Raw genomic sequence first — 22,786 nt, 5'->3', positions numbered from 1 at the left:
ATCAGTATTCTGTTTACGGGACAGTATTGATCACCATCAATGGTGTGTTTAACAAAAGGGAAGGCTTACTACTAGGGACCTGAACCCATTTCTGGTGTTTTCAAGGGTCCGTGTTTGCCTACCCTCAATTTTGTATTCTTTATGAATTCTTTGAGATGGATCAATGTTCGTTATTTCCCCTTTTTCAAATATACCAGGTAGTGCCGTTTCATATATTTCATTCACTTTGCACAATATTTGTCTTAAAATATACCAGAAATATTTCACCGAATTTAATGATACAATGAAGTCCATCACTGCCATTTCAAGTGGGACACTAGCTCAGAAAGATGTCGTTAGAATATGATTTAACACCCAGAAATCTGGCTTTATAGATTTTTCGCTTTCCCTGCAAATCAAATTATTTTACAGTATCTAGAGTGAAATATCCCCATAACCAGGTTTTCCCTCCATAAATCCCACTGCGCATCCTCTCAATATACGTATAACTATATACATGTAATATTTCAGGCTCCATCGTTTGTAACCCTAGTTCGGAGACAGTTTTTTTTTGGTGGTAAATCTGTGAGATCGGAGATAGGTTTGTGGTATATCTGTGAGATCGGAGATAGTTTTTGGTATATCTGTGAGATCGGAGATAGTTTTTCGGTATATATCTGTGAGATCGGAGATAGTTTTTGGTATACAATGTATCTTTGAGATCAGAGATAGGTTTGTGGCATATCTGAGATCTGAGATAGTTTTGTGGTTTATCTGTGAGATCTGAGATAGTTTTGTGGTATATCTGTGAGATTGGAGATAGTTTTGTGGTATATCTGTGAGATCGGAGATAGTTTTTGGTATACAATGTATCTGTGAGATTGGAGATAGTTTTGTGGTATATCTGTGAGATCGGAGATAGTTTTGTGGTATATCTGAGATCTGAGATAGGTTTGTGGTATATCTGTGAGATCGGAGATAGTTTTTGGTATACAATGTATCTTTGAGATCCGAGATAGTTTTGTGGTATATGTGAGATCTGAGATAGTTTTGTGGTATATCTGAGATAGTTTTGTGGTATATCTGTGAGATCGGAGATGCATAGCTGTGAAATCGAAGATAGTTTTTAGGTATATCTGTGAAATCGGAGATAATTTTTTGGTATATATATATGAGATCGGAGATAGTTTTTTGGTATATCTGTGTGCAAGTTTAACATTTGCGAAGACTTTTGAACTCTATCAACAGAGAGATTTAATTGATGAATTGAAGTGTCAAGTTCAAAGTCAAGTGACTGTTAAAGGTCACAAACATATTTTGATTTCATGTGATAGCCAAAGTCCTGCAGTACGTGGAGGCAATGATCTGCATGGTTCACGCCTTCCTTCTTCTCACCTGATGAAAAGTTATCTGTCAAGAACAGCGATATGTTCTTTTCAGTGTAAATAGATGATCTTCAACGGTCAACCAAAGCCAAGCGACCGACACATGGAATACCAGTTGAGGGTTTTACATATGTATGTTGGCGACTCCATAAGCCTCTATACTAAAATAGTACGGAGATGTAAAGGTATCATATACATATATGTATATACACCACATGGGCATGATCTTCTGGATTGTGGGGAGAAATATGAATCCTGTTTGAGTTCACCTTTGGTACGGTGGTATATTTAGACATGCAAATATTTTCTTACTTCTCATTTTGGGAATCATTATGTCGTTCGCACGACTTATTACATGTATCTCGTTCGCATGACATGATATTTCGTGCGCACGAGATAAGTGTTTGTATTTATTTATTTTTTACTTCGCACCTACTATATACTTAACTGACCAAAGTCTATGGTATTCAGGGGTTGACTTCAGTATATGATATGGATGAGGGAAAAGTTGGAAAAGTTAATCATGTGCCTTTAATAGTACTCCTTGTGTAAATGGAATTAACTAGTTATTTCTTTGAAAAACAAAAGGACCATTGCAAAATAAAAGAAATGAACTACTTGTACGCGTTTAATTTGTTAGAGTTTCTTTATCTATTACAAATGCGTTCTTTGATTTCTTTGAGCGAATATGGTGGCGTCAAGGTACATATGTAAAAAAAAAAAAAAAAAAAAAAAAAAAAAAATGTCATGGGATGTAAATTCTGTAACTTGAATTGGCCTTTTATTACTTCTCTGCATAAAAGATGTGCATGCATTCATTTGCACATTCGTGATGAACATCATGATTGACCAGTTGATTGGTTATACATATAGTTTATGTCTCTTGTAAGATTATTTCACACAAAACAACATATTTTCTGTACTTCATATTTTGGAAACCAACAAAACAGGAACATACACCTTGGTAACTAATTTAAAACGAGTCGCAAACTATGTTTGGGTTTTTGCGCCCCTCACTCATGACTAAACTTAACCTTGTTTGAATATGAAATTATTCGTAACCCTCCCCATGTAAAATGCCTAATTCCTACGGACCTGGGTATTGACAACTTTACACCAATGATACATGATGACATAAAAAAAGTACCAGCCATTCAGAAAGCATGGTGCATCCTGCAAAACATATCTAAATATTTAATTAAACACAATTATAGAAAGTCGAATGCAGCTATAGCTGTTGAATGAATTAAAACCCTCTAAATTATTATTTAAGTTCGAGTTTTCATGATCAACGAAACATTTTCACAGTGAATTATCATACAAGAGATGTGTACAGTCCTGGTTGGTATTATAAAACGACTGCACAAATATAAGTAAAAAAAAAAAAAAAAAAAAAAAAAAAAAAAAAAGATTAAGGCAATTATGTCGTGTGAGCGAAGGAGAAAATGAGTCGTGCGAACGATATAATTATCTCTTGCGAACGCGATATTAATTAGTAATTAGATATTATGTTTTGCGAACGATATAATAAGTCGTGTGGACGAGATGATATGTGCGAGCGAGAGAATAAGTCTTGCGAGCGGGATAATATGTGCGAATTAGAGAATAAGTCGTGCGAATATAATATCTCGTTCGAACGGCATAATACTAATATCTCGTTCGAACGACATAATATTTTCTAACATAAGAAGGACAAAAACATTTGCATGTCCTAAATATGCCACTGTACCTTTGAAATCGGAATTGCTTTGATAAAGATTTCGACAAGTATTGGTAATTAATGCATCGTTTAAAGATCACGCCCTGCAAGTACAGTATCATATTGACGCTAGAAGACACGGAGTGCCCTGTTTCAAACTTAATCTCAATCTTATAGATTTGGCAGCGTCCACAAGAAGGGAGATCGTGTTACTTATGGATGCTGTTCCAGTAGGTAAACATGCACCCTCCTCTGGGCACAAGACAGAACCGCGCATGAAATCGTATTTATCGAAGGTTAGTGATGGGATTTCTAGGATCCTATCAGCAAATACTTGCGCTGATTTTAAAGAATAAAACAGTGTGTGTGATGAACTAAGTGACCTTAAATTAATTTTTTTTAATGATAATTTTGTGAATGATTGACTTCAATACAAAACCATGCGGTGCCTACTTCAGATGTTGTGGTACCATATTAGTCTGGAGTGAGGGTTGACATTCATTCTATTCATTTTCATTACTCCTCCACTTAAACGTTCTTATCATTTAGTTAAAAAGTTATTGTTTTATCTGGAGCTTGTTACTTTCAACAGAGAATTAATTGTAAGTCAGTTGGTAAATTACCATTTTAATTGAGCAGGATTATTTCAGGTAGAATAAACAATTATTAAACATTAAGGTCATGGTAATCTATCAACCACTTGATAAGAACTATTGATTTTCCAGGGCTAATCCTTCGGCCAACAACTGACAAAATGGTAGCCATTTGATAAATGTGCACTATTGGTGATGTTTCGGTTGTTTAAAATATGATTGAGTAAACAGTTCTTTCGATTGTAAAAGGTCAATATCTTGTCAGCAGAGTTGCATAACAAAAACGTGTGGGCTAGCGTGTCAGTGGGCAAGGAAAGATAACTCTAAATGTAAGTGGTAGTACAGGTTTATATAACGTGTTCTATTTTTTGAGTGTCCGGGCGTGTATTTCCAAGTTTTTCACGCATTAAACCAGGGTAGCCACAAACAGGTAATTTTTACTACAATTGTACTTAATACTTTGAGATTTTTCAAAAACTAAGATAATGTTAATTGTTTGATACAATGCCGTTCAGCAATAAATATGGAGATTTTTGTATGACATAGGCTATTGCTGTTCTACAATTAATATAGGGATTTTTGTTTGATATACATGCATAGCTGTTCAGCAATTAATACAGGCATGTAGACTCGTGGAGGATAGGAATGTTTAGCCGTGATTTTACATGCAAAATTTGTAATTTTCACGTGCAAAGTAAGATTGATTTTGAAAGTTGGTGTTAAAAACGTTGATGTTCGTTACCCCCCTCTTTAAGATTCTAAAGTTCAGGCAAAATAATTAGCTTTTTTATGCCTGGCAAGGATTTTTAGACAATTGTGGAGTCGACATCTCCGGCTAGTCCTCCTCCCCGGCATTTTAATGAAAAACGATGATGATGATGTTTATCTCTAATATACATTGATTAACGCGAGTGTTACACAAGATATTGTAATTTTGAATGAGGCTCGAAAAAAGAATTTGAAGTTAAAGAAAAAAGTAGGTGAGATATATTAATAAATGTCATAGTGATTATAAATATATACAGTTTATAGACAGTGATAATGCATGTACATCTACTTGTTACATATAGCACTTTTACTGTTAAAGACAAGTGCATGTTCTACAACAGAGAGATTTAATGAAAAGTGGAGGGAATTTTGAAATTGAAAACGTTCAAATTTGCTTTTTTGAATTAACCCCCCCCCCAAAAAAAAAAACACCAAACAAACAAAAAACCCACTGTTTTATAGTTGAAAGTAATAAAAAAAATTTAAAACCCCTGCTGGAGTCGATCTACCGATCAGCAAGCAACACTCTTTTAAAAATCTTTACTGACAATCTTCAAACAATGCTTAAATCTACTTGAAGATGATGGAAACTTAAATATGAAATATCAAGACATCATCTGTTCCTTTGACAGGCGAATTATAATGTACAAGGTTCTTTTTCTTTACAAAACACGTCTTTTCTGTTTCCAACAACACAGAGTTGATAGTCAGTATATATGAAATATAATGTCTTGAAAATATACTTGCATTTATAAGCGAGATATATCAACTCTTTTGTCTTCTTTCAAAAGTATTTGTCTCCGTTTAAATATACTAAATCTACAGAGTGATACAAATAAATAAATGAATAAGAATAGAAAAAAAACCAAAAAAAAAAAAAAAAAACCAAAAAAAAAAACAACCAAAACCAAAACCAAAAAAAAACCCACATTGACATTTTTCGTATCAGGTGACAATCAAACCTAAAGAGCTACTCAGATAAAATAATGTAAAGAGAATAGACAATATTGCTGATATTCGCATTTTCATGTTTGAAAAGGAAGTCAGCCATATTAATGACAGTGTAGCATACCCCCTTAAGTAAAATAAATAAATAAATGTAAATTGCAAGTGCTATGCAGAACAATATACGTTGTTTTGAATTCTGGAAAATAAGCATAGTCTTTCGGGGGCCCACAACGTAGATCTGGTTGTGTCAAAGTTCACGCATGATAGAAACACGTTGAGATCCACGTGTCCATTTTATGGTGAATCTTGACCATAGGTATATTTACATTCAGACGTGCTCATGCATGCTATATTCATAATAATTCCCGGAGTTCATTTACCTGTTGTTTTAGACTGAGATATGAAGCCGCTATCTAATACAAATTTTTACACAAACCCATTAGGTGACATACCTATGGCGCGCCATATTTATGTTCATTCCTCTGTAAAGATATCTTATAGAATTTATGAGATATCATCTATTTTTAAGGAGGTATGCTACCCCAGAGAAATTTGATATGGATGAAAAGAGGAGGATATGTACAAGAATATTTTGAAATTGAAAACTTTCTTTACTTTATTTAGTCAAACAATGCAGTTTTAGTAGAAAGCAATCTAAAAAAAATAAAATAATAAAAAACCCTGCTCAACACTAACCCGCGATCTACAGTTCAGCAGTCGACGTGCTAATCTACTGAGCTACTCGGCTAGGCGATGATTTTTTTTTTTACATGAATAACAAATATGCTTACACAGTATTTATATTTTCATCCATATTTTAAAAAGAAGTCAACCATTATGATGATGTAGAGTACGTCCTTAATAAGATATCTAATACATTTTATAAAATATCTCATATAATTCACAGTTTATAAGATATCTCATGAACTATATAAGATATCTCATAAACTTTATAAGATATCTTGTATATTTTAAAAACAAAATATCCTATAACGTTTATGAGATATAAAAACTAGAAGATATCTTATAAATTTGTTTTTATAATATATCTAATGTTTTTTATAAGATATATCGTAAATGAATTTTAATACGATATCATATAAACTTTATGAGATATCGTACATACACGATATCTGATATGTTTAATAAGATATCTATTTAAAGTAAATCCGTATGATACTTTGTAAAGTTTGCAAGATATCGTGTAAGAATTCATTTATGAGAAAGCTTATAAAATATGTAAGATATCTTATAAAGTTTATGAGATATCTTATAAAACATAAAATATGAGATATCTTATGAATTTTCCTTTATAAGATATCTTATGAAAGTTATAAGATATCTTATAAAAGTTATAAGATATCTTGTAAAGTGTAATGATATTTCTTATATCAAAATCATTAATAAGATATGTTTTAAAGTTTATGAGATATCTTATATAAGATATCTCATATATATATTTTTAAAATGAGATATCTTATAAAGACAAAAATATAAGATAGCTTATATCTTTTATAGGATATCTTACAATGTATAAAGGAAATAAAGTATCTCATAAACTTTAGAAGATATACCCGGTATGTATCTTATAACTTTTATAAGATATCTTTAAAGATTTATGATATATCTTTAAAGAGTAATAAATATAAAAACGGCGTGCCATACATGTGCTCAATAGAACATTAGGGTATTTCTATTTCGACCAATTCCTTTAACATCTTTCTTTTTTAAATTCTCAGACAGGATGGCGCTTATCACGAGTATGAATTCCCAATCAAACCAGAAGATTTCTGACTTTGCCGTGATGCTATCGATGCTCTCGATCGTCTTTTTTGCCATAAAACTTATTCTGGAATGGAGGCGAAAACCGCCTGGACCCTGGGGACTTCCGGTAGTAGGCCACCTGCCTTTCCTTGGATCAAAGCCTCTGGATAAATTTAAACAATACCAAAAAGAGTATGGAGATGTGTTCTGTTTACGATTCGGTATGTGGCCTACCGTTGTCATCAGTGGGAGAGACACCGTGAAGTCAACCCTTGCGCATCAGTCAGATCACTTTGCTTCTCGACCACCGTTCTTCTCAGTGAAAAGCTTGAACGGTATGAAGGGCCTCACTTTCAGTGGGTTTGACGAGAGGTATTTGCTTCATCGAAAAATTGCCAGTGCTGTAATCAGAGAGATTGGAGGTTACGATAATGCTGGATTAGAAAATGTATTTCGCGACGAGTCAAACATACTGGTGTCGAGCTTTCTGGCAAAGGAAGGTAAACCTTTTAACCCTAGCGATTTAGTTTACATGGCCACAGGGAGTATTATTTACCAGTTCTGTTATGGAAAGGGCGAGAACATACGAGATGATCCGGCATTTCTAAAGGTCATAAAAGACCAAGAAATATTCAAAGAATTCTTCACCGCCGGAAATTATTTTGATGTTCTTCCATGGTTGCAATATATTATGCCGAAACAATTTAATAAGTTTTTGGAAATGATTGACCACTTTAAGAATGCCAGAAACGAAAACGGAGCGGAGATTATGAAGACATTTGATCCAAATAATCCTCGCCATGCGTTAGATGGTATGTTAAATGCTTGTTTGAAGTACCACATAACAGATGCCCCAAACGAAGTGGGACTGACCAAGGCTCAACTGATTGACACGATGCAAGATTTTTTTGGCGCTGGATTCGAGACGAGCGCTTCCACGATGAGGTGGGCGTTGATGTATTTTGCTGAGTATCAAGACGTTCAGTTCAAAGTTCAGAGAGAAATCGACGAAAAAGTGGGAAGAAACAAAGTTCTATCTGTGAAAGACCGACATGATTTGCCTTACACCGAGGCTACAATTCTAGAGATCATGAGGGTGGCACCGGTTGTTCCCATGGGACTTCCACACCAAGCAACAAATGATGTATTTGTGAACGGGAACTTCATCGAGAAGGGAACTGTCGTTTTCTTTAACCTTGCCTCGGTTATGCATGACGAATACTGGGGTAATCCGTACGAGTTCCAACCAGAACGTTTTCTAGATGATAAAGGGAATTTGATCAAAGAAAAAGTCGACAATGTGTTGTCATTCAGCGCCGGACGACGGAATTGTGTCGGCAAGATGATCGCACAGGCCGAGATATTTTATTTACTAGCGACTGTGCTTCAAAATTGTAGAATTTGCAAACCCGAGGATACAATCTATGATTTTGAAGGCCTCTATGAGCTAAGTTACTACCCCAAAGAATATGAACTGTGTGTTCATCCAAGATAATGTATGTATCATCACCCCATACATTGGCATACCGATATAATTATCTAAAGTTAGATTCACAGGTTACTGATGGAGTAACGCATGCGCATTTAAACAACTCAAAGTTGTGTTGATGCATAATTGAATAATAGCCTAGATGTATTTCCATACAGCAACTGTCATAAAAGTCAGTTTATGTTTTGATATTTTATACGACATAAGAACTAATAATGACTGAATTTGACATTGATTTAAAAAACAGCACCTCTCGTATATCCAGGGGTCCGTGTTTGCCCAATTCTCTATTTGTATTGCTTATAGGAGTTATGAGATTAATCACTGTTCATTATCTTCATCTTTATAGGAGTTATGAGATTGATCACTGTTCGTTATCTTCATCTTTATAAGAGTTATGAGATTGATCACTGTTCGTTATCTTCATCTTTATAAAAGTTATGAGATTGATCACTGTTCGTTATCTTCATCTTTATAAGAGTTATGAGATTGATCACTGTTCGTTATCTTCACCTTTCATATGTCACTGTATGTATACTTATGTGGATATATTACATATCATATATTCAGGAATTTCCATTGCGTATCACTGTTCGAGCAAAAAAAAAAAAAAAAAACCCTTTTAGAATAAGATATAGTTTGTTTTTATCTTTAATGGAACAAGGAATAGAAGTTCTGTGCGTAGTGATATCATTATTATTAACTGCTTCTTCTTGCATTCATTGGTCAACGTAATCATAATTAGCATATTTCATAATCAATATCAGTGCAGCGAAGGGAAATATGAAAATCCAGACCAACCTAACACGTGGATTACTATGACACGTGGATTACTATGACCTCTGTGGATAGATAACTGTTTTGGTGTCGCTAGGTCGTACAATACAGATACACGTATATGGTGTATAATTTCTCCTAAGATGACGAGGTGCAATTTGAAATGATTAATAAAATGAAAGTATACCATAATTGGTTCTTGTGTGTAAATTTCAAGCATGATCTTTTAAGCATCAAATGACGTAAATGTTATGATTTTGGGGGCCGTAACCTGTTTTTTTTTTATATCGACCACAACTCCTAAGATTAACCCCAGTTATCAGGAAGGGAATTAGTGATTTACTGATTAGATGACAGTTCAATTTGTGTGTGACCTTATTCTACCTACATGATATGTGATTATTGATTAGAGGACAGGTTAAGTATGTGTGTGTGACCTTGCTCTACCTACACACTATCAATATGTATTGTCAACAGAGGACATGATGTACTGAAAGACAATATCAATGTGGAGTTTCTGGTACCTTCCATCAGATCTATACACAATCTTCACCGAACAAGTGAAAACATGCTTCTCTTTATCTCATAAAACGTTAGAAAAACTATTCGTCATAATTATGGTACCACAAAAGGATCCTGGTATAGATGAAATATCTGTAAATTAAGTGCTTTAGAACAGATATCGAAATATACAGTAAGATGTTTGCTTCAGGATAAGCCAAATACTCATTTCCATCAGCGTGTAGCGATATTGATTTCACATTGGTGTAAATCAAGGTCCTGTTCCAGCTCCGGTGCTATTTTAAGATACAATTCTGTTCACTTATGTTCCCTTACACTGATTGAACGGTTTTATCTTCAGAAAAGAACACATGCAGACTTTGATAAAATCTATACCGCTATTGCAGAACACTTATATAGAGGATTTCTTTGTTGAATGTTGCTCTGTATGTTTTTTGAAAGCAAGGAAAAAATGAGTTCAATCTGGGAAAAAAAATTGTCATTTCATGTATCTACTCCAACAATATGGCGTTGCTTACTAGTATTAAATACAAAACATGTAAAATTGTTTTTCGATGTGATATCTTACAAATGCCATAATTTAAAGTTTTCATGATTTGAATATTATTTGAGCATACAAAAGGTTTTCACAAATTTAAAAGTTATATATTGTATTTCTAAGTAAAGTATATCTACAAAGAATATTTATCGTAATTGAAGAGCGAAACCAATCACAACATGGAAGCCTAAGCCCAACTTTATCTTTTATACGTTTATGCAATGATCAACAGAGGAGAGGACAGTCGCCCAGTGATAACGATATACACCCACAGTGTAGCGAATCTAACGTACAGACTTAGAATTACAGGAAATACTGATATCATCGGATATACTCGTTTCAAGAAGACAAAGCATTTCAGGTATGAATTATTGCAATGGAAAATGAAAGGTTATTAATCCTAATTGTCCGTTTTTTACGTTCCATACGAAGAATATTCACTCATCAATATAATCATCAGTTGTAGGTGGGGTTTTATAATTTTTTTCTTATGGTACACGTGCTCAATTCTGTAGCAGTGAGGTTTCCTAATGGAAGAAACGCCCACCGTGGTTACATGTATGACCACCCCCCCCCCCCCCCATATTGAGGTCATATGGAGGAAAATATTTTGCGTTTCGCTTCTAATATCGAGTGCTTGATAAATAGTCACTACAAATATTAAGCATCTTAGGTCTGACTGAGAGTCTGCATCAACAATTAAACATGGTACATCCTTGTTGCAAAGCACACACCTTAACCACCAGTACAGGAATGATTGACTCCATGCTTTATGACTACTACTCATTGCAAACTTTAAATCAATATAATCACAAGTCAATTATACCAACCTTAACTTTATTTGCAATTTTCCGTATTTGCTTGCTCCTTGGGGGAATTGGTAAATGGAATTTAGAAAGATAAACACGGACAAAATATACACGATGCCCAGTGCTTCACATGAGGTCATATTCGCACAAAACTTTAATATTTTCCTTTGAAAGTTATGGAATTGAATATGGGTTCTGTAACTCAAATTCATGTGATCTATGAACTTTTATATTAAATGTGCTAGAAACTGAAACGTGACTTTAAAGGAAATCCATCTCTTGAATCTTTGAGTATAAGATGTTATACCAAATGAGGAGTTGAAATTATGTTCTTTTACAATACAGTGGAACTAACGAACCTTGCAATTGAAGGGAATGCTGTTGTAAAGTTTGTCAGATGGAAACAGTGCGACATTCTTCATATAAACTATGTTATTCGTTTATTATTTCTGGTATACCAGACACACAGAGAGATAAGTGGTACGCATTATTGGTTGGTTGCTTGACCAGAGGGACCAAGCCCGTTTTGGGCCCGAACACTGATACCATACATATATACTCTATATCTATATTATCACAGAGTTCGGGCCCAAAACGGGCTTAGCCACTGTGTGCTTGGCTATTTGTTTCATGCTTGGTTCCCACTGTCGTGCGAACCATTCATAGCTGATGGCGGAAGTTTTCTGGAATTTCAGGTTTTAATCAATACGAGGTAGATGGTGTGAGTTAAAAAATCAGGTGACACGATGTGTTACGCTATTGAACACCCGTTCAAATTTGATCATATACGTTCTGATAAGATTGTCCCTATGAAGTTCACGACTGGACCTCGATCTCATACAATCATCACCGATTTGGGACGATGGTGTAAAAACATATACGTTCGCATACGTTACGATACATTAATCACGAACCGATGCGCTATGTTGCGATATGATATGATATCGAACCTGATCATGTTTTGAGTTACGATTGGACCCCGACAAGTATATATACAGCCCGACTGACCATTGACTTAAGTTTTTTTTTACACATCTAGAAAGTGAACGTTAACAATACAACCCACTGAGAAGGTCGGACATTGAGGTTAATGACAACGTGGCATTTGCAGGATTACTGTATGCTTAATATGTAAAACTTTTACGATACCCATTTAGATGCACCAGATGCGCATTTCGGCAAATAATGTCTCTTCAGTGATGCTCAACCGAAATGTTTGAAATCCGAAATAACAATAAAGTTTTAGAGCTATTATAGGGAAAAACAATGTGCCAAAAAAGTGGAGTCAAATTAGTCTGAGGATAAGAGCTATGCATGAGGGAGATAATCCTTAATTTTGAAATGAATTTCTAAATTTTATAACGGCAATTAAATATACATTCGTATTTTCAAGCTATCATAACTACCGTGACAGATCGTGGGACATTGCAACCAATCGCAACATAGCATAGTGTTTATCTTGTAAAAGATTGACTGGGATCATCACGAATTGGGAGCACGTTTAGATGCGATATGTTGCGCTTTGTTACGATTTGATGCTGTCATAACGACTGAAAATTAATCGTGTTGATCGTAGAAATATTTTTGACAGTCAAGAAATTTTCTACGATCAATACGATTGTCACGACTGACGCCAAGATTAGATACGATATAATAGGGTCACCACGTTTATTCCACTATGAAAACCTCGATTTCAATCGTGCCGGGAATTGTGATAGTGGGAACGTAGCATTACGTCTCGTTGAAATGTTACCAGCTGTAGGAGAAGTACCACAAAAAACTACACACGATTACTCTGGATTCCCGCCTATGTTTTAAAAAGCTTTGCAATTTTGTTAATGATATTTTTTATACAAAGTAGAATTCATTAGTAATTGATTATTAACTGTGATACGTCTTATCTGTTCCTTGAAATCAGGCTTTAAAACGTAATCTACTATGAAATGCTTATTGATATGAATAAATAACCATTTAATATGTTAAATTACTTTGAATTATTGAGGCAAAATTGATTAATCTTCATTTTTCATAGTTTAACCTCATTTGCAATTGATCAAAGAGAGAACATTTTCACCGTGTTTTTGTCTGTAAATATATGTTACCCCCGAGAAACAACAAAAGTTTGGGTATGAATTTGCTAAAACATGTAAAAGGGAGTTTGTATTTCATGGGGGGATGTTTTAAAAATATTTCCCGTTTTACATTGATTATCTACCCAAATTATAGTAATCTCTCCTCGTTTTGTCAAATTAACTTTTATGAAAATTCATATCAATATGTGTATTTACATAAAAATCATTTTAAAATGATAACGTTTAAATATTGACCAGAAGGTGGCGACGAAACATTTCTATCATTCGCAGTTCTTTAGACCTTTGCTTAGGACTGCAGCAGTGGGAGTTCTTTAACGTGCCAACACCTGCCGTGACACGGGACCTTCATGATTAACGTTATAACCGAAAGACTCGTGATTTTCACTTTTAAATGCCGAACATTTTCCGATGGAGCAATTACTACCTATGTTTACATCTTTAGTTTGACGTTTTGTCGGGGCTCGAACTCACGACCCCTTGGTGACGGAGTGAACGCCCTACCACTTACAATCACGACCCATGAATATATATTTGTAAAAAATACTTGGTCTTTTGAACTTAAAAAAATAATAGACGGCGTGAAACGGAAAACTTTCATTCATCCCTCAGTGGTTTAAAGAGCCTGTGATTGCCAGCATCCATAATGATAAAATAAAATCTGTATCTTGGTGTTGACAAATACAAATATGGACTGGATTTGATTTCTTGAAATAACTCACATTAGTTTTTCAAAGGAAGAGGGTAAAGGTTTTAGCTTTTGACGTGGATCGTACAAATTACCAGATATTCATGGCATTTCTATGATTCATCTTTACCTTATGTCAAGAAATACTAAGTCTACATCATCAGTACAGGTAATCTGAAATCTATGTTTCGATATTCTTTTTATTTAGCGACGCTTTAGTTTCCCCGACGTAATTCAATCTACAAAAAATACAATCAATTTCCTAGACACTATTTGAAGCTTTACAGGTACGATTTTCCAAGCTCTGGTAATCAAATTCAAAAGGAATTGGAAATGCATGTATACCGATAGTTACGCCTCTGCAAGAATAGGGTAATGAAAGAAAATAGTGTGACCTTTATTTTTCAGATACGTTATGGATGTATTAGATATGCTGTCATCATTAACAGGAGATATGGACACATGGTTGTTCCTAACAATAACCGCAATTGTCATAGTGGTCACAAAAGCGCTGTTATCCAGGTCACAGTCAATTCCCGGACCATGGGGATTCCCAATAATCGGCCACATGTCTCTTCTTGGAAAAAATCCTTTAAAAAAGTTTGAATATTACAGAGCCAAATATGGCGATGTATATAAAATTCAACTTGGAGTTTGGCCTACAGTGATAATTAATGGTCATGATACCGTAAGAAAAGTCTTGAGTGAACAGTCTGATAGTTTTGCTGCAAGACCTCCTTTCAATTCTTTTAAATTCATTGCCAACATGAAAACGCTAACATTCAGTTATTTTAACCAAAGATATCTTCTGCATAGAAAAATTGGAAGTAGTGTTGTCCGAGAATATGCAACAAAACATAGCAAGAAGATGGAAGAGATCCTTCAGGATGAGGTCGATGTAATTGTTAATGAGTTTACCAGACAAAATGAGAAGCCGTTTAATCCTTATAAAACCGTAATGGAGGCAACAGGAAGCTTTATATACCAATTTTGCTATGGTAAAGGTGAAAATGTGAGAAATGATGAGGATTTCCTACAATATATAAAAAATTTCAGCAGTTTGGAAGAAATCACGAAGACGGGAAACCCCACAGATCTTCTACCGTGGATGAGATTTCTTTTTCGGGGAAAACTCCAAAAGTTTTACAAACTTATCAGTGAAGCAAGAAAATATCGTACAAAGAAAATTAAAAAACTATTGGAAACATTTGATCCGAAAGACATGCGTCATGCCGTAGATTTGTTAATGTCAAAGATAATAAGGTACAAATTAGGTGATGAGCCAAATGAGATTGGATTAACGAAAAATGATGTGTTAGGCGTCATTGGTGATTACTCGGGCGCAGGATTTGATCCGTCAGCGAAAGCCTTCCTTTGGCTACTCCTTTATGTGGCGGAATACCCAGATGTTCAGAGAAAGATTCAGGAAGAAATAGAAGAGAAAATAGGAAATCGAAGAGTTACAGCGAGCGACCGTGAGCAGATGCCATGGACGGAGGCAACGATTTTGGAATCGATGCGTCTTGCAGGAGTCTCTCCATTAGGTCTTCCTCACTGTGCAACAGAGGACGTCTTTGTAAACGGCTACATGATTAAGAAAGGTACTGTTGTTATATTTAATTATTACTCCGTTGGTCATGACGAACAGTGGGAGGATACGTTTGAATTCAACCCAGGACGATTTCTGAACTCGGAGGGAAAGTTGAATAAAAGCAAAATTGAGAGTGTGTTGTCCTTCAGTGCTGGACGACGAAGGTGTCCTGGCGCTGTTTTAGCTCGTAACGAACTCTTTCTGTTACTTGCCTCTGTTCTTCAAAAATGTCAAATTAGAAAACCGCAACAAGAGGAATACGACTTAGAAGGAATATTTAGTACCACTTACTACCCTAAGCCGTACAATATCTGTGTGCTTTCCAGAGAATTCTAAACATTTGTGATACTGCAAAAAAAAAAAAATCTAAATGAATTTAGATACAGAAAGTAACCAATTTTGCCAGATATTGTAGGGATTTTTTTCTATCTATGAATATATTTAGTTATCATCTTTGATGAATGTATGTTTTCAAAATAAATCTTCTTACTAATAAAGTTCAACAATATTTGTTAGCATATTTCTATAATACCTCATGCATAAATCATATCTGTAAGAATCATCACGTGGGAGTCTGGGTTAGAGTAGGTCCTCAGTACCCTTGTTTATCGTAGGAGGTCACTAAATGGGGCGGTCCTTCGGATGAGACCGATAAAACTGAAACCTCGTGTCAAGCAGACGTGACACGATAAAGATCCCTCCCTGCTCAAAGACCGTAAGCACCGGGAATAGGCATGAATTTTGCAGTCCTTCACCGGCAATGGCGACGTCTCCATATAAGTGAAAAGTTCACGTAAGGAACGTTAAACAATTAATCGATCAATCTCGAAAAATCATCTATTTATAAGTCTAAACCCGCTGTGATATCCACAATAGCTTCAATATAGCATTATATTTGTTTATTAATGATAATAGGCTTGGTTTGTTTTGTTATAAGGCCATTTCGATAAGTTTTAATCAGACTGAGACTACTGAAGGTAGAGTGCCACGATTTCAGACATACGATTGGTACACACGCCCTTAGCAGTGAAATCTCTTTATCACGCTAATGCTTGCCTCAGCACGGAACCTTGGTTTTTAAGGTCTCATTCGAAAGATCCACGATTCTCACTTCTACATGTATATGCCCAGTGTTTCGCCTAGGAAGAGTCACAACGAATTTCATATCTTAGGTTTGACGTAGGGAATGTTAAAATCTGAACAGTTTGATCAACCCCTGATTTATTTGTATTTTTTTTTAAAATTTGAAAATCGATCAAATCTTTGATGGGGATTGCAAGTTTGTTTTGATATTTTAAGTTGGGCATTAACATGGTGGCGAATCACGTGACTTTTACATGATCAATTATACGGAAAAATGACGTCGAAAGTCAACACAAGGGAAACTTGAAACGAGCAACACCTTCATCAATAACGAATTGTCACGTAATTTATGTCGACATTTGAAGAATTTTCTTAGGAACAAATCTATATAAAATGGAAGTCCTCCGTGCGAAAGAAGCAGAGAACACTGATATAGTTTCTTTTGTTTTCAGTCAAAAACATTCCAACTGCCAACAAAAGCCAAACGTCATGTCAAAATCGGTGCTTAGATAGGGGACAATGCTGTTTCGGGAATCTTTGGAGGTTAATTACAGTATTGCAGACAATGAATTATAGGTTGGAAATAAAATTTGAGAAAGTATATTTACATGTATGTACGACAAACACTTGATATAACAATGCGACTTTCCCCGGAAAATTGTTGTCCCGTATAGGGTTTTTTGTTTTGTTACTCTGAGCTGATCCTATCTAAATCTTTGTTTCGAAAGAGTTACTTTTTTATTTTTAGGTTTGTTTTCGTTTTGTTTCAATTTGGTTTGTATTTCATAAGCAAGATTGTTGACATGTCTACAAAATGAATATCAAGAAACACGCCTTCAGTTTGTCAAGAGTAAACCTTGATTTCATCGGATTTATGACAAATATATGTTTCTATCAGACTGTAAAGACGGATTCAGGAGGACAACACTTTGTAACAAAATATCGTGCAGTTTCATCACTGTGAAAACCTGTTTGTGTCTGATGATTTTGCTACACGAATTGATGCGGTATATTATTCCTCAATATATTTTTCTGTTGATGGATGTTTTAAATATATGAGTACAAATAACTATTAAATACAAATATATTGTCTATACGCGTTCACAATCAGTTGGATTCTGTTCTACGAATCAAGGCTTATATTCGTTGCCGTACTGAATAAAATTATCATTCTGTAGAATTTTTCATATTTGTAATCATGATTGCACATTCAATAATTCAATTTATTTTTCCACACTTGCTGAAAATCATAGGTTGCTTGAAATGTCTAGTTAGCGATTTTCACAATCTGAGAAAAGTCTTGAGGGCACAACGCAAATCCAGTGCTCCGAGATCTGCATTTTAAACTGTAGCTTAAAGTTAATTTTTCACCAAAAGTCTGTACAGGACGCCAGGAAGTGTAGCTGTTCACGACGATGCAAGGCAGCAGTGCAATAAAAGATATCCACGTCCATTGGTCATCTGGATAGCTGTAAGATAGATGAATACAAGTCATGACATGTAGAAGGTGGGAAGTAAAATAGAATAATATTAACTTCATAACGCGGAAATAAAGGAATAAATATATATTGACTGCTGATAACTCCGTTTACCTGATCAGGATATGGGGCTCACGGCGGGTGTGACCGGTCAACAGAGGATGCTTACTCCTCCTAGGCACCTGATCCCACCTCTGGTGTGTCCAGGGGTCCGTGTTGTCCCAACTATCTATTTTGTATTGCTTGTAGGAGTTATGAGATTGATCACTGTTCGTTATCTTCACCTTATATTCAATAATCATCTGTTATTGTTAAAACAAATCGGATTTATATATTTACTTGTATTGATTGCATTACAGACATTAAGGAAATTTAATAATGTATTAGTTTGACAAACTCGTATAATATAATAGACATACATTTAGTCAATGAAGTGTTATTCTCTCGGCTAGGAGATCCCTTTATTACATGTACATATAATGTGAATGCTAAAATAGCATTATCTCCGATTTTGCAGTATGTCATTCCTTTGCTGCAGCCGATCTGGAAGAAACCTGGTTAACTGTTTTATTTCGTTGCAGACCTTATTACAGATATATTGTCAAAAAGCACAGTAAAAACTTACCTATTCTGACTTCTACTCATAAACAACACACTACCGCCAGGAATGAAGGGACACTACTTTCAAACAAAAGCATATCATAGAAAAACTGTAATTGTATATAATGATAGAGAGAGAGAGATCCACTTTTACTACCATTTATGCCTACATGTATATGTCACGTGGCTGCTCTACTGATTAATCGTGCTGACGTTTGTAGTTTGAAATGAAAAGACTTGTAAAGTTTAAAAACATATTTTTTGATGTCAACTATTCGTAAACCATATTATACTTATGCTATAATTTTTAATTTTTTACAGGTCTTTCCATTTCAAACAAGGTGTTGAATCTAATTTATGAATCACTACCGAACTTGGGTACAACACGGAAACAGTACTATTGAAAGTGAGTTCTTTTTATAAGGCGATATGACTTGTACTTTGGGTAAAGTTAGATTCATTTAATTCCCAGCATACATACAGGCTTCATGTTACATTTTTGGTGCATGCCGTGTGGATTGGTACCGTATACACATGATAATACATACATGTACTATCATATATACAAATGTAGTTTGATACAATCCGGGCATAAATAGAAATGTAAATTTAAATATTGAGCATCTTCCCTAAAAGTCCAACTTATTATTCTGTGATATTGAATATCACCGTTAATTCAACATTAAATCAATTTCTATGAAGTATGTGTAAACAACATTAGTAGCACGTGAAATCACCCATGGTATCTGAAAGAAAAATACACAATACGAATTCAGTGACTACTAATTTCTATGGAAACGAGGAGGTTATTTATATTCGGTCTTTCCTATCCCCATAGTTTCTGTCCAAACTTTCATAAAGTATGTGGGAAATCAGTCGTACTTCGGTTTGAATTTATTTCAGCTTACATTTGATGTGAATCGTTCGAAGATTTGCATAAATCAGTCCAAAAAGTATTTTTTTCGCAACCATTGAAACCATTCAATTTCACACTAAAGCAACGATAATCGTTGTCATTTTCAATAATACATCCTTTCGCTGTCAAATTCGCCTCTATGATAAACAATGACTTTAGCGCATATGTCACCTTTTTTGTAAAACAGCTAGAAGCCCAAGGTGGCTGAAATGCCATACTTTTAGTAAATCACTCAAAAATCTAATTTTTTCAGTTTTATTTTCTCATCGCACGCATTTTATTTTTGTGAATGGACTTATACTTCTGAATATGATTATAATGAAAATACCGAAAACAATATAGAAAAAAGGAAGTTGTTACATAAATAGTTCATAGTGTTAGGTGGAATGAAAAACAAAAGAAAATGTAATCGCAAGTTCGATAAAGTCTGAAATAAATACACATATTGTGTTTGCTGTGCTGTTTGTTTTGAAAAATATATCGGGAGCAGATCTAGAAGATTTTCAAGGGGTGAGGGAGGGACCAGAGGAATTGTTGACTGTTGTTGATACCATGCTACGTATTTTGTACTTTTTTATCGTCTGCATGCAATTTTATAGATACCGATTAGGACATCCTTTAAAAAAGAATAAAAAAAAAATGACAAACGAATTAACAATGTTTATTGATAAAGGTTCAATGTTTGACAAAAATTAAATTCACATAGTTTTCATCTACACCCCTCATCCCTTAAAAACGAAATTTGATGATGTTGAAAATAATAATCAGTGTACATGAAAATCTATGTCGGATTGCTTAAACTTGCAGGATTTTCAAACCCCTCCCCATATATATTTAAAACTAAATTTGATCCGACATTGATCATTTGACATTTCCACTAAAAAGTTCAGTTGATTCTATTTATTTATTTTGTTTTCAGTAATTCATTATTTTCATATTCGGAAGAACAAGTCCATTCACAGAAATGAAATACAATGCGTGTGATATTAAACTAAAAAAAGTTAGATTTATATGCGATTTACTATAAGTAAGACATATAACCACTTTGGGTACTCGAAATGTTTTACAAAATGATGTGACACATGCGCTAAAGTCATTGTCTATCATGGAGGTGAATTTGACAGCGAAAGGATGTATTGTTTGAAATGACGACGATTGAATGATTTCAATTGTAATCCCTTGCGGAAAAATTATTTATGGATTGATTTATGTAAGTTTTCGAACTATTCATATCATTAGCAAGCTGAAATGAATTTAAACCGAAGCATGGCTGATTTTCCACATACTTTATGAAGGCTTGGACAGAAACGAGAGGGATGATAAAATCCGAATATAAATAATACTCTCGCTTCCACAGAAATTAAATGACTACAAGAATTACAATTCTTAAAGATTAGTAATCTTGCAAACATGCAATATCATAGCCCAATATCAAAGCAACCCAGATATCTTGGACGTTGTGACATTTCTAAATGATCAAGGCAACAATAGGAAAGTAGGCATGAATCAATTGTATAGCGCGAACTGCTTTAAGTGCGCTTTTAACTGTTGAGAGGATGATAATATACCTATTTAGTATTACAATTGCTGCTGTATAGAATGTGTCTTTATCAATAAAATCCACGTATTAACTTACTCTATGTTTCCCAGACATACAACATCACTGAGCCGAATGTCCGATAACAACGGAATAGCCGATTATGCATGTACCCGGTGAAACAATGAAGATAAACATTTTTCTATTATTGAAAGGTGAATCAAACGATCACTCTAACATAAAATGACAATCAATAACCTCGCAGGTTAAGCTCTTTGGATGCACCATTGTCCGAATTTGTCCTCCGCTGCTGTTGCGGTGATATATTATCATCTAACAATCCTGATGAACTTCCAACAGGTACCAATGTTGATGTTTTAAGGTATCCACTGCTAGATCCTGAAATGAACTTCATGTCAATAAATGTTTTATAAACGTTTTCTGCGCTTATTTCAAATAAAAATACAAATCTAAAAGGTTGACGAGTTGCAGTTCTTTATGAGTTTCTGTGATTCCTTATTATACACTCAACATATTGATAATGTATTTTGAGCGAAAAAAGATGCCATGCTTTACTACGTCCCTCACAGAACAACACTCGCAAGTGTACTTTCTTGCGAATTGGGGCAAATGGAAATTGTTTTGATTTACATGTAGGTAATTATTTACAACACAGTTTGTCCACAGCACAAAAACCCAAATAATACCCCCCCCCCCTAAAAAAAAAACCAACCAAGAATTTTTTTTTATGCATCCTCACGACAGTGATAGTGACCTTGTGAGTGTTTGAATTTGGAATTATCGTCAGTAAACCTGTATCAGTCAGTGTAGAAGCGCCTGAACAGTCTCCCGTGACGTGATGACACGTTTTATTACATTCCGATGGACAAGCATGAAGACATTCTTCTCCGTACAATCCAGGGTAACACGTTTTGGAACAGTTCACATCAATATATCCGTCTGGACATACTGGGTAAATAAAAGTGAACATCATCAAAAACAAAATGCAGTAAAATAAATAGAAAAATAGAATGATGTGAAAGCCAAGACAGTGGATACATATACACAGTCATTTAAAGGTTGACGTTTCACACGCATTGACACTAATTAGTTGTTTAGGGAGTATTATGTACAGCTTAATGGAATTACTGGTCAGTACAAGGTAAATTTGTAACATTATATATGAAGGAAATTAAAAGTAAACATTCACAGAAATAGTCTGGGACTGCTTTTTATCTTTTGAAAAAAAATTGGTTTGATTAATAAAACTCTCATGTGTTTTTCTCTTGATTTACTGTTTCCATAAGATAATAATTAAACAGTCTAGATTTTCTAATGAGAAATTGAGGTGTTCTATATTTGAACATTGACAGTAGTACGTATAAAATGATTTACGCGAATCAGTTCAAGATCGCTTGACCATCTAACGAAGTAGATCTAAAGTTCTAAAACTCGATTTTGATGAAAATGGAATTCTCGCTACGCTGTCACAAACTACATAGACTTAAGTGTTGTTATTGACGGATGATTAA

At 34.6% G+C, this 22,786-nt stretch overlaps 2 protein-coding genes across 2 annotated transcripts; both read left to right on the top strand.

Annotated features, from left to right (window-relative positions):
• The first annotated feature begins 7,116 nt into the window (after positions 1-7,116).
• On the top strand, positions 7,117-8,631 carry LOC125656149 (cytochrome P450 2C31-like). Its single transcript, XM_048886738.2, has one exon. It carries the CDS (start codon positions 7,117-7,119, stop codon positions 8,629-8,631), a length of 1,515 nt encoding a protein of 504 aa, XP_048742695.2.
• Positions 8,632-14,917: 6,286 nt separating this feature from the next.
• On the top strand, positions 14,918-15,976 carry LOC130048681 (cytochrome P450 1A1-like). Its single transcript, XM_056145694.1, has one exon. It carries the CDS (start codon positions 14,918-14,920, stop codon positions 15,974-15,976), a length of 1,059 nt encoding a protein of 352 aa, XP_056001669.1.
• Positions 15,977-22,786: the final 6,810 nt, after the last annotated feature.

The sequence above is a fragment of the Ostrea edulis genome, chromosome 7 (assembly GCF_947568905.1).
Source record: "Ostrea edulis chromosome 7, xbOstEdul1.1, whole genome shotgun sequence".
NCBI classification, from domain to species: Eukaryota; Metazoa; Mollusca; class Bivalvia; order Ostreida; family Ostreidae; genus Ostrea; species Ostrea edulis.
The sequence above is the reverse complement of the archived record's forward strand: the minus strand, read 5'-3'. Positions and strand labels throughout refer to the sequence as shown.

Coding starts and splice junctions, on each gene's coding strand:
- LOC125656149 (XM_048886738.2), top strand. CDS start 7,117: ATGGCGCTTATCACGAGTATGAATTCCCAATCAAACCAGAAGATTTCT.
- LOC130048681 (XM_056145694.1), top strand. CDS start 14,918: ATGGAAGAGATCCTTCAGGATGAGGTCGATGTAATTGTTAATGAGTTT.